Below are 12,370 nucleotides of genomic sequence, written 5' to 3'. Positions count from 1 at the left end.
TCTGCAATAAGTTAATTTTAATTTTTATCACTAAATTTTACTTGAAATAAAACTCTTATTATTACAAATTTACACTTATATACAATAAAACAAAAAATATGATACATTCAAAGTAGACCTCCTTCCCCTATTTCTATGCAAGAGCTCAGTACCATACGAGCATCTTGAAAATGGGGTTTGCTGCAGTTAATCCCACTTCAATGGGTCATGTTTTTCTAAGAAGCTTTCATCAGAAAGACTTAATTTTGGGTTCTTCAATGCGAAAAGAAACATGGGGTTTTAATATTTATTCGCCGAAGCTCAAGTACCAATCAAGAAAGTCATTTTGCTGCAATAATGAATCAATTGATTTTGAAGAAAGAACAAGTCCTAATGAGGTAAGTTAATTTTAAGACCCCATTTCTTGTTATTCTGTTTGTGGTTGTTTTAACTGTCTACTTAGCTGCTGCATATGCTTCATTTCTTTGCAATTTTGTGTAAATTAAATTAAATATTGGATGAAGTTTCCTTCCTTTAGTACTAGTAGTCCCAGTTCTGCTCTATAGTTTATTGTCCTTTGATTCCTGCTAATAGCTGTTGTTTCTTGTGCTTCAGTTATCTTACTAATATGTGTTAGCTACTGCTCCTTTTTTTTTTTTCTTTTTCCAGACTGTTTTATCATGACTTTTTCACTTTCGTTAGCTTTATTTTCATACTGCTTTTAAACTGCTTGTCCTTATCTGACCTTTTTTGTCATGTTTTCTCTTGAGCCGAGGGTATTTTGGAAACATGAAGGTAGAGATAAGGTCTGCGTATACTTTACCCTCCCCAGACCCCACATTATGAGATTTCACTGGGTATGTTGTAGTTGTATTGGATGAAGTTTCCAACTTGTAGAAACGTAAAAAGAAAAAATTCCAACTTTGGATGTTTTATGTCCAGTTATACTAAGCTCAAGTACCAATCAAGAAAGTCATTTTTCTGCAACAATGAATCAATTGATTTTAAAGAAAGAACACGTCCTAATGAGATAAAAATTAAGAACCCATTTCTTGTTCTTCTGTTTGGGTTTGTTTTAGTTATCTACTTAGCTGCTGCATCTGCTTCATTTCTTTGCAATTTGTGTAAATTAAATTAAATATTGGGTGAAGTTTCCAACTTGTAGAAATGTAAAAGGAAAAAATCCCAACTTTGGGTGTTTTATGTCCTGTTATATGAAGCTCAAGTACCAATCAAGAATGTCATTTTGCTGTAAGAATGTATCAATTGATTTTGAAGAAAGAAAAAGTCCTAGTGGGGTAAAATTTTAAGACCTCATTTCTTGTTTCTTCTGTTTGGGTTCGTCTTAGTTGTCTGCTTGGCTGCTGCAAATGCTTAGTTTCGTCGCAATTTGTGTAAATTAAAAGTAAAATTGGGTGAAAGTTTCCAGTTTTGGAACTTGTCAAAACGTATAAAGAACAAAAATTCCAACTTAGTTATCCTGCTGCACATGCTTCAGTTCTTCGCAATTTGTGTAAATTTAGGTAAAAAATTGGGTGAAGTTTCCAACTTTGGAACTTGTCAAAACATGAAAAGAAATAATTCCATCGTAGTCATCTATATAGCTGCTGCAAATGCTTCATTTCATTGCAATTTGTCTAATTTTAAGTAAAAATTGGGTGAAAATTCCCAGCTTTGGAACTTGTTGAAACTTGAAAAAAGAAAAAATTCCAAAACAGTTATTATTTAGCTGCTGCATATGCTTCATTTCATCGCAGTTTGTGTATATTTAAGTAAAAATTGGGTGAAAGTTTCCATCTTTGGAACTTGTCAAAACGTGAAAAGGAAAAATTCCATCTTAGTTATCTATTTCTGCTGTGTATGCTTCATTTGGTCGCATTTTGTGTAAATTTAAGTACAAATTGAGTGAAGTTTTCAACTTTGGAACTTGTCCAAATGAAAAAGGAAAAATTCTTACTCGGTTATCTAGTTAGCTGCTGCATATGCTTCATTTTGTCGCATTTTGTGTAAATTTAAGTAAAAATTGGGTGAAGTTTCCAACTTTGTAACTTGTCAAAATGATTTTTTTTTTTTTGGTCTAACTTTGGATGTTGTATGTCCTCTTAGATTAGAGTGAAGATAGAATTTGGCTTTAAATTTTCGAATTTGAGGACAGTATGATATCATTTTACACAAAGATGCTGACTCAGGATTTTGACGTGGGAAATATATATGTTTATATTCAATTCTGGCTCTTATTGCTGTTTGAGAATCCTGAACACAAGAGGCTATGTGCTTGTTGCCTTGGAGAAAACAAAGAACAGTAAATCATTATCTGAGATTTTCATTTTCAAGATGTAGGTTGATGCTACAATTTTAGATCAGTGAATTTGTTTTCTACATTTCATCATTCCTTGATGTAATTCTCTTCCCACATTCTTCCACCTTGTCCAAATAGAAGTAGCAAGCAGTACAAGGTTGAGTATGCATGTGATGACTGATATGTCATTTTAGATGGCTTGAGAATTTTGAGTCTTTACTATAGTGATAGGCAGGGAGGATATCTCAACTCTGAAGGGCTTTGTAGTAAGGTCATCCCTCTTATGTTGTAAAAGGGAAATGCGAATCTGAGACATCTAGATGTTTAAGCAATTGCTTCAGTGTCAGCATAGAAAAAATAATAGCTGTCTTGCTAGAGCAAAAAAGCTAATATTATACTCCTAAGCATTACTTTAATGCATAACTTCCATGTTAAGGTTATACCATTTAATGATATCATAACTAGTATTTATAATGAGTAAAAACTACGGATTGCTTCAAAGGAAGGCATATAGGTTGACAGCGGTGAACTAGATAGTATATGCTAAGCAACTAGGGAGAAGTGTAACGGTTGAAATTTGTTCAAACTAGCATACTGGAAGATCAATAAGCTAAAATGAACTTAGGCTTCACAACTGTCCAGATTGGGTCTCCTATTTTTCTCAATTTCCAAAGAATGTATCTTTTTCTGACAATGACAAAGGGAATCTGGAAAATTTCAATGTGAAACACCACTATGATCTCCCTATATAAATTTGTTCCGAGATTAGCGAAATTCTCTCTTCCTTTCCCTCAGTTATTATATGAAGATACATAATGCAGCTCACTTTGGACTAAATAATTGACAAGTGCTATATCACGACAATCAAGATATAAGTTGTGTATATCTAATCCATTCTTCCATTAGTTTATTCTGCCCTTAGCAACCCCATTCCATATGTGATGATAAATTTTAATTAAAAATAAACCATTCCAGAATCATAAAAGATTAAAGTATAAGGAAAAAATATTGAGGTGCAAGTGGTCAAATTGCTGTGATTTGCATCCTTTTTTTCTGGCGCAGTGTCAATATAATAACTTTTAATTTCGCTACACAAACTTCATAAGTAAGGATTCTTTGTAATTCTTCTAGCATAAGTGCTAAGGACATGCAGATAAACCAAAAAGATGGCTTGCTTGCTAAGAATAGCTGTGTGATATAACAGCCCATTTGATTTTCGGCTCAAAAGAAACTGATACTCTTACTACCTATCTTTCTTTATCACTTGCTGATGTATGAAGCTTAACAGCTGAATATCTCAGCATGGACAATGATCCATTAGACTTGAGAACCTGTATGAAAAGCTATGCACCATGTCTATATTTAACCAATCAGTGGTGGAAACTTGAGAGTCCCGTGCTTACAAGTGATGTAGCAGAATTCGTCAGCAATGCGTTCCTTTCCATTGGAGAAACAACTACTGCAGAAATTACCAAGCAAAATTCTAATGTCCCCGCCCTCTCTTTCAATCGGCAGTAGGTTAGCCACACATTTTAGCTATAGCAATCAGTTGCTAAATTATGTTTGGTTACTTTCAATGACATTTACTCTATGTGAATTGTTAAATATCTGAGTTTTTAACGCACAGTTTTCTGTATCTGATTGCCTTGATATATGATTTGTGGATGAGGAGAATGAGAGGGATTCACATCTCTTTCAGATGTATTGCTTAAAATTTCGCACATTACTTTTACTGCATCTTGGTTACCCAACATACCTAGTTTTAAAGTTTTCCTAAAGTAACAATCTATTGAAAATGCAGGTCAAGAAAGAGATTGAGCAATGCTATGAATTAATACGCAGGCTTGGTCGGGGTATTGTGTATTTGGGATCTTCAAGGATGGGCCCTGGACATCCTCACTATGAAAAAACCTTTGAATTGGGGAGCAAGGTTAGTCAACTTTCTCCAAGTTTAGGACTAAAGAAATAGAAAAGGAAAGAATAAACACGAAGGAGAATAAGAAAAGAAAGCTATGTTGCTCGGACTCTTCAAAAATGTCAACGGGTGTGTGTCGGATTCTCCAAAAGTAGGGCAATTATGGAGGATCCACAAGGGTGCGGCAACACTTTTGTGGAGTCCGAGCAACATAGAAAAAGGTGAGCTTGTATCTAAAGATAAATACTATTTGAGAAGAATGTACAAGCTTTACTACATTGTAGTTTCGAAAGATTTCTTCGTCAGCTGGGTTTTGTAAATACTGCTTGTTCGGCAGATTGCAGACCTCTTAGATTGTACAACGTGGTCAGGGGCTGGGCCGGGCTTAATGGATGCTGCCACGCAAGGTGCTCTACAAGCAGGGAAGCCCGTTGGCGGGTTCAAGATAGGTAGAGAAGCAGGGGAATGGACGGCTACAAATTTTCACTCATACTTACCATCAGAAAGTTATCTTACATGCAGGTAAGGACAACATCAAATGCATAATTTTTCTTATGTTCTTATGGGTCGTTTGGTTGCTGGTTAGGAAGTGAATTACTCATGTAATAAACTAGCATCGTGTTTGGTAACATTTTAATCGTTATGTATAAAATTCGGCGCATACCAAGTACGGTGTTTGGTTACCGGCTTATAATCCCGTATAACTAGATCATGTTAAAGTTATGAGGAACTCAAGTATTATTTTATGCAGGGTAGAAGATGGAGTAACTAATACATGAATAACTAAATTCTGCATGACTCCTGCATAAAATTATATACTTGAGTTCCTCATAACTTATACATGTATTCGTTATGCGGGATTATAAGCTGGTAACCAAACACTGTACTTGGTACGCCGAACTTTATACATAACGATTGAAATGTTACCAAACACGATGCTAGTTTATTACATGAGTAATTCACTTCCTAACTAGCAACCAAACGACCCCTTGTAGCTTCTTGTGTTCATCAATTGTATTATACTCAGATTTTTCTCCGCAAGGAAACACGGGTTAGTGGATGCTGTTGTGAGATGTCGAAGCTCAGAAAGGACAGCTGTTGTCGCACTTCCGGGAGGAATTGGTACCCTCGACGAGGTTTTTGAGATCATGGCTTTGATTCAGCTTGAACGGATTGGATCTCTACTTCCTGTTCCCTTGCTTCTAATGAACTATGACTCATTTTATTCCAATTTGCTGGAGTTCGTCAATGATTGTGAGAAGTGGGGGACTGTGTCTAAGGGTGAGGTTGCATCATTGTGGAAAGTTTGTAACAACAACTCTGAAGCTTTGGATTACTTGGCTGAATTTTATGGTCTTTCTCCTATAGAGATCAGTAGAAAAGATTCTGAATCATCAGAATATAGAAGTGTATCTTGACAGTTATCATCCATCAGCTATGGGAAAAAGTTCAAGCTTTTTTGTTTCATCAGCACTTCCTACTTCTTTTTCTGCCCTCTTTGGTTGCCATTTCTGGTCATGTTGTAACATGTCTTTTTGCTGAAGTTGAACATACATCCTGAGATCAACATTAAACCAAAGTGCGGAGTGTGACTTTCTTCTAACCATAAAATGCTAGTAGGAAACTCAATTCAGTTACCATCACAGGTACATTTACGGGTCGTTGGGTTCGTTGTGTAGGTATGAATACTAAGGATCATATTATTGAGACTATTAATTACCTGATTTTTAGTACACATACGTTTATTTTATTGGATGACTAGTGGCTATTTATGCTCGCCGTGTTCTTTATATGGACATCCAAGGGTAGGGGTTCATTCCCTTTGACTCATATTGATGAGAATTTGACTCTCAAAACTTAAATAAAGGGTTGCTGAATTAGCATATTTCTTGCATGTACCAATTGAAGTATTTTGAAAAGAGGAGTTAAACCATTCGACGGAGTTGAAAAAGATTTAATTCAATTTCACTAATCATAGTAAGGTTGATGTCACCTACTTTAATCTTCTCTCCTTCTCCTCACATATATAGCAAATAGAATAAGCCATTTTAGGAGCAAGGGCCGTTAGCAAGAATGAATTTGAATCAATCAAGTATTAATACACTAATTATAGTAGATCTGAGTGCCTAGCATGAAAAAGCCATAGTATAATTTCTCATGATTGAAAAGAAAAGAGCCTGTTATTGATGTAGAGTTATCCGATATTCCCGAAGCTAAAAATAATTTGATTTATCGCAGCTCGCAAACCTAATTACTTCGATTAAACTTGACGGCTTAACTTTTATATGGAGTAAACTTTTTATACATTATTAGGTTGGTTAGAGCCATGTATATGACACAAGAGGGAGTTGCTCCTGGTGGAAGGGATTAAAAACAAAAAGTCTATATAATTCTCAGCAGTAAGTATGAGTTAGTATTTGAAACGGAGAGTAAGTAACTTGTGACGAATTTAAACGACATTTTTTTTTTTTTTTTACAGCTTAAAGTATCATCATCAAATTAAAAACAAGATATACATGCTTTCACTCATGACTCTATTTTCACTAATAATTATTAGCAAAAACAAAAAAATATAGCATAACAATTCATAACCATCAACTGTGTATCACATCAAACAGCAACCGGAGACACCTTCATCAGCCGCTGATGCCACCGTAGCCCGACGGCGGCGTTCCCGTGCCTGTGCTGCCACGGTGCATTCATATTTGGTGTCATTATCTAAATATTGGAATTTTTTCTTGGAGCTTTGCTTTAATTGAGGATTAATATCTCCGTAATGAAGATATCGACCATCTAATTGTCCTCCATAATAATATCCTAATTGTCCATAATAATCAGATTGATTAATAAAAAGATTGCTTGAACATTCACCAAATTGAAACCGATATAATTCTGCTTTTTTCCCAGCTTTTGCTAGCCTTTTTAGAAGTACTTTTGGATCAATATTTCCTGACACTTCAATCATCCCATCTCCATTCATTCTACAATTTGTGATACCTGAAACAAAATAAAGAACAAAAACATGAAAGGAAATATAAAAAATATCACCCGAGGCAAATCATAATTTAAATTTGTCCCTATATATATTGATATTTCGTGGTTCCATCCGTCTCTGTGTGGACGAATTTAAGGTACATGCACTAACAACATAAAAAACTATAACAAATAGTTACCATATTTTCCAGATTATCATTTCAAGTTACATACTGTTAGAGGTCAACTTAACATTATGATGTAAAAAATCCATACCATGTCCGTGCGTAGAGCTTAAACTCGAAGAAGAATATCGAAAATGTGCTATTAAAACATAAATAGAAAAAGAAGTGTAAATTTACCGTAAACATTTTTGAAGACTTTGGCCACGGTTTTTTGCCATCCTGAAGTGCGATTATTCACCCTCAAAATGCAAGTCTGTTTAAAGGTTTAACATTTAAAAAAAAAAAAAAAAAAAAAAAAAAAGTAAGCAAATAAAAGAAAATGAACATAAAAATGAGGGAAAAAAGACTTTCTTTTTTGTGTATTTACCATGAATGGATAACTTTGCATCATGAATTGATGTTCCGTTGTAGAGAAAGACATTGTATTGATGATACTTAAACACTCAAATGATGAAGATTAGCTAGTGTTGTTTGTAAGAGAAAGCAAGAATATTGGAAGATATTTATAAGACAATAGCATTATCATTCTTTAAATGGAAATAAGATTTGGGATTTTCTCTTTAAATGGAAATAAGATTTAGGATTTTCTTTATCCACATAACTAAATAATTTCCAAGATTCGTATAGAAAAACATTGAATATACAACAAGACATTTCGTGAGAGTATAAAATATACTATCTAAAAAGTATGAATAAGGACTAGAACGTAAATAACTCTTTACAATATCTTTTTTAAATTATGCGGTATCCAAAACATCATGACTCGACATATTAAAAGAGTCGCACCATGTTGACCGACTAAAGAGATCATAAAGCGCTTTCTACCAAAAAGTTAACCATTCCAACTACTTGAACCCGACCAAGCTACTTTTAAACCAATTACAACAAATAAAATTGTTCCTAGTGAACATGAATACGTAGGAATTTACCTGCAACTGATATTTGCGTCAATTAATAAATGCAAAGCACGTGTGTTTCTTATACAAATTTCACACTTAATATATCATGATTAAGTAATATTTATACTCACTTTAACTTTTAACTGTTACTAAAACTATTTGATTTGATATAAAAATTATGAATAGGTATTTACCCATTATATGTGACTTGGAAAAAATTGGTTGATTGGAAGTTGGAGCCCAAGTTAAAGATCTTCTTAACATTTTGTATCGTATCAATTAATATAACTGAAATTCTCGGAAGATATCATTGTTAATAAAAGGCTAGTTTTTCTTCCCCATAATTTATTTTTGTGCTTATACGGATTTTTCCCCCTTCCATTTTAGTAGTGAGCTAAAAGATGCCCTCAATTAAGGGATTAAAAACATAAAAATAATCTTCCTCTAGAAGAAAAAGATTTGCGTCATTTATTTTAAGTTATTGTACAAACCTTGTTTATATAATGAGATATAACCAAGAAAGGAAAAAGATATCCAGAAGAAGCTTCATGATAGAGAATTGGATTCTAACTTATATTTCAAAAAAAAAAAAAAAAAAAAAAAGGAGAGAGAGAGAATAATCTAGCCACTCTTAATATTTTGCAAAGGATAGTTTTTATACATTGACAATTTAAATATTTTAGCACTATCAGTATAACTTAATATATGATTTATCTCATATTCTTCTTCCGGTACTCAAAGTTGCAGAAAAAGAAAAAAAGAATACTCCAAGCCTCTCATTGATTGATGAACTTGATTTGCTAAAGGCCAAAGTGCATTGATTTTACTTTAATATAACTAAAATACCTTGAAAGATTCTGTAAGGGGGCAATATTCCATGGAATCTAATACAAGTGTTAGACGTACTATGTTTCAATATTCGAGATTATATTCGCTTCTACGAATAATTAAAAGATTTACATTACTTATATTGTCAAAGTATGGCCAAAATATAAGGACGACCAATATGTTTTACACCACTTTTTTTTTTTTTTTTTGGTTTCCTGCCTATATTCTTTTGCTCATATAACTAGTATGTGAACCAAACGATCCTTAAGTAGGCGTTTAAATAATATTCAGTTGAAATTTGAAAAAAAAACATAGTATTAGAAGTTAAAGTTGAAAAAACAAGTGAAAAGAACAGGGGTTGTGCTACTGATTTTCATTAATTTTGCCTTTAATGGAATCCCAATTTTAATTACTAGAATGCAAAAGCTTGAATCTGTAGCTAGTTATGCGAAATTCAAGTTCATGAACATGGAAAAAGATCATAGTGATTAAATAAAATTAAATAAGACAACTAAAAGGAGATTAACAAAATATTGTGAAAAAATCCAACTAAAATGACTTACATCAACAAATAACTCTTCATATCGAGTATGCAATTATAATTTAGTAAAATCTATAACAACTAGCTATAATAAGTGCACTAATTAATATAAAAATCCTTTACACTGATGTTATTACATAGCATTACAATTACTTATATGACCACCTCTATAATCCGATTCATAATACGGCGGTGGTGGCGGGGCAACTATGGAATAAGGCGTGAGTGGCGACAGTGATGGTGGCGGAGGTAGGCCGTGGGGTCCACCGTGGCAGGGTAAAGTATACCTGGAATTATTGAAATTACGAAAAGGTCCTCCTTGACTAAATGGCCCATTGTTAGGGGCCTTTGAAGGTTTTGGTGGAAGAAATAAATTGCTGGAACATTGACCATATTGGACCCATTCTAATTCTGCAGAATTTTTAGATTTAGCAAGATTTTTCAATAATAAAACTGGATCCACAATCCCCGATACTTTCACTTTCCCATCTTCTATCAGTCTGAATTGACGCACTCCTGATAATATATATATATATATATATATATATATATATATATATATATATATATATATATATTATCAGGAGTGCGTCAATTCAGACTGATAGAAGATGGGAAAGTGAAAGTAACGTTCCTCTTTATATATATATATATAAAGAGGGATTTTTGACTTATAGACACAATATATTTTTCTATATATACAATATGATTTTCTGTTGAAGGGTGTTCAACTAACCACCCTTCATTTTATGTAGCTACGGCACTGGTAAAATATGATGAGACCATAAAAAAAAAATCAGCAACGGAATAAAAATAGCGTTCACTAACTACTATGTACCAAAATAATAATGGATGCATAAGAGGAGCGTAAGAAATAATAATAAAAAAAAAAACACAAGATGGAATGTTTATTAAATATGGATGTGTTTGGTAGGGCGAACGTTACTTTTTGAAAAATGTTTTCAAAGAAATGACTTATTTTCAAGAAAATATTTGCTTGAAAATAATTTTCGATGTTTGATTGCAAAGTGGAAAGTATTTTTTGATTTATCAAAGATAGCCAATCAAATAGTGTTTTGATGAAAATTTTGGGTATTAAAGATTGATAATAATGAGTTGGTGTTGGTTAAAGTAATGATATGAGATTAAGACTTGAAATAATCGTGAAGGAAAATGATATCCACTTAAAAGGGAAGAAACCAACGACAACAAACCTAGTGTAATCTCACAAGTGGAATATAGAGAAGGTAGAATGTACGCAGATCTTACCCCTATTTTACTGGGAGGTTGTTTTCGGTAGACCCTCAGCTCAAACGAAGACTACTCATAACAAGATTAAAAAAAAATAACCACAACCAAATAGCAGGATGACCAAAGCAAATAAAACAATTGGCAATAGTAAAAATTGAAGAATAAGATACTACTAAATAAGGAGAAGAGGAGACTAACCCCTCCCACGTAAAAATACGACAAGTCGATAACACTTAAAAAGGGAGGAAACCATTTTTTTCAATTTTCCTGGAAAATATTCTCTAACAACCAAACATCTCATTTCCTAGAAAAGTATTTTTCTAAAATTATTTTTCCGTCATGCCAAACACACCTACAAAGAATAAAGTTTATTTTCACACCCCACCATAAAATTCAATCACTGCGTATTACATTGGGCATGGCAGACACCACCCTTATGATAAGTTCTTGCATCTACTCATATTATATAGAAAAAAAGGATCTGGCTGAAAAAAACAAAGGAAAATAATCCACTTTTTTGCCAAGTAAATGATTTTTATTTAGTGAGAGCAAAAAAATGAAGACGGGATATGTGTACACTCTCCATGCAGGGATAAGGTTTGCCCCTTAAATTTATCAGGACATTGTACACTTAAATGTATATTTAGCTATTAGAGAGATGCAAAAAAACTTCAAGATACACATTTACCTTAATGTAGTCACATAAACCTTTATATATTGTGGTAATGTTTTCGTTTGGGAGGACAAAAATAATCACCCACTTAAAGCTATGTACCAGTAGGTATATCCGTATAGTTGCTTTCTATAGTGGGAGTAATTGATTCCTACATTTTAGAACATAATTTTATAGGAATTCTATTATTTATTTGAGTTGACATCAGATTCCTTTTTTTAGGCAGTAACATTTTAAAATTTTATTATCCAACATCTCATCATTTTTTTGGTTGGTTTCAAACTCCTTTACTGTAAGCGCTGTATATTCAATATTCTATTCTTTTTGTGATGACATATTTTGATTTAAAAGGGTATAAAAGTCATTCAATATTTGAAAGATATTTTGGTCAACCAATATTTATATTCATGCTTTTAAAATAATATAGATAGATAGATAGAAGGTTAATGTGTACACTTTATTAACGGGAGGGTATATTTGACCACTTTCGCTAACGGAGGGAAAAGTTGACTAATAAACTAAAGTAGAGGGGTATATCAAAATGATTTTTTTTAATCTGAAAAAATGTAAAGTATTTTTTTTTTAAAAAGTGTCCTGGAATTTTTTTTAATCTGGATTAATTTTTTAAAAAATCTGAAAAAAATGATTTAAAAAAAAATCCAGATTTTTTAATAAAAAAATCCAAATTTTCAAAATATTTTTTAAAAGACAAGTTTTATAAAATAAAATAAAAAAATCATATTTTTAATAAAAGTAATTTTTTCGAGATTTGTTTTTAGAAAAAATAATTTCCAAATAGTTTTTAAATAAATTGCCGCGTAGGCACC

At 32.7% G+C, this 12,370-nt stretch overlaps 1 protein-coding gene across 2 annotated transcripts; it reads left to right on the top strand.

The window, feature by feature from the left end:
• The first annotated feature begins 92 nt into the window (after nucleotides 1-92).
• LOC132618413 (cytokinin riboside 5'-monophosphate phosphoribohydrolase LOG4-like) lies at nucleotides 93-5,660 on the top strand. 2 transcript variants are annotated; one of them, XM_060333471.1, is made up of 4 exons: nucleotides 93-377; nucleotides 4,080-4,208; nucleotides 4,531-4,715; nucleotides 5,236-5,660. In XM_060333471.1, the coding sequence occupies exons 1-4, from the start codon at nucleotides 171-173 to the stop codon at nucleotides 5,609-5,611; spliced, it is 897 nt and encodes a 298-aa protein (XP_060189454.1). In that variant the 5' UTR covers nucleotides 93-170; the 3' UTR covers nucleotides 5,612-5,660. The 2 variants fall into 2 exon arrangements, with proteins under 2 accessions (XP_060189454.1, XP_060189453.1); XM_060333470.1 differs by having other exon boundaries at nucleotides 5,221-5,660.
• Nucleotides 5,661-12,370: the final 6,710 nt, after the last annotated feature.

The sequence above is a fragment of the Lycium barbarum genome, chromosome 11, assembly GCF_019175385.1.
Source record: "Lycium barbarum isolate Lr01 chromosome 11, ASM1917538v2, whole genome shotgun sequence".
Classification (NCBI taxonomy): domain Eukaryota; kingdom Viridiplantae; phylum Streptophyta; class Magnoliopsida; order Solanales; family Solanaceae; genus Lycium; species Lycium barbarum.
This window is presented reverse-complemented; position numbering and strand designations above follow the sequence as displayed.

Coding starts and splice junctions, on each gene's coding strand:
- LOC132618413 (XM_060333470.1), top strand. CDS start 171: ATGGGGTTTGCTGCAGTTAATCCCACTTCAATGGGTCATGTTTTTCTA. Junction 4,209..4,530: donor CCTTTGAATTGGGGAGCAAG/GTTAGTCAACTT, acceptor CTTGTTCGGCAG/ATTGCAGACCTCTTAGATTG. Junction 4,716..5,220: donor GAAAGTTATCTTACATGCAG/GTAAGGACAACA, acceptor TATTATACTCAG/ATTTTTCTCCGCAAGGAAAC.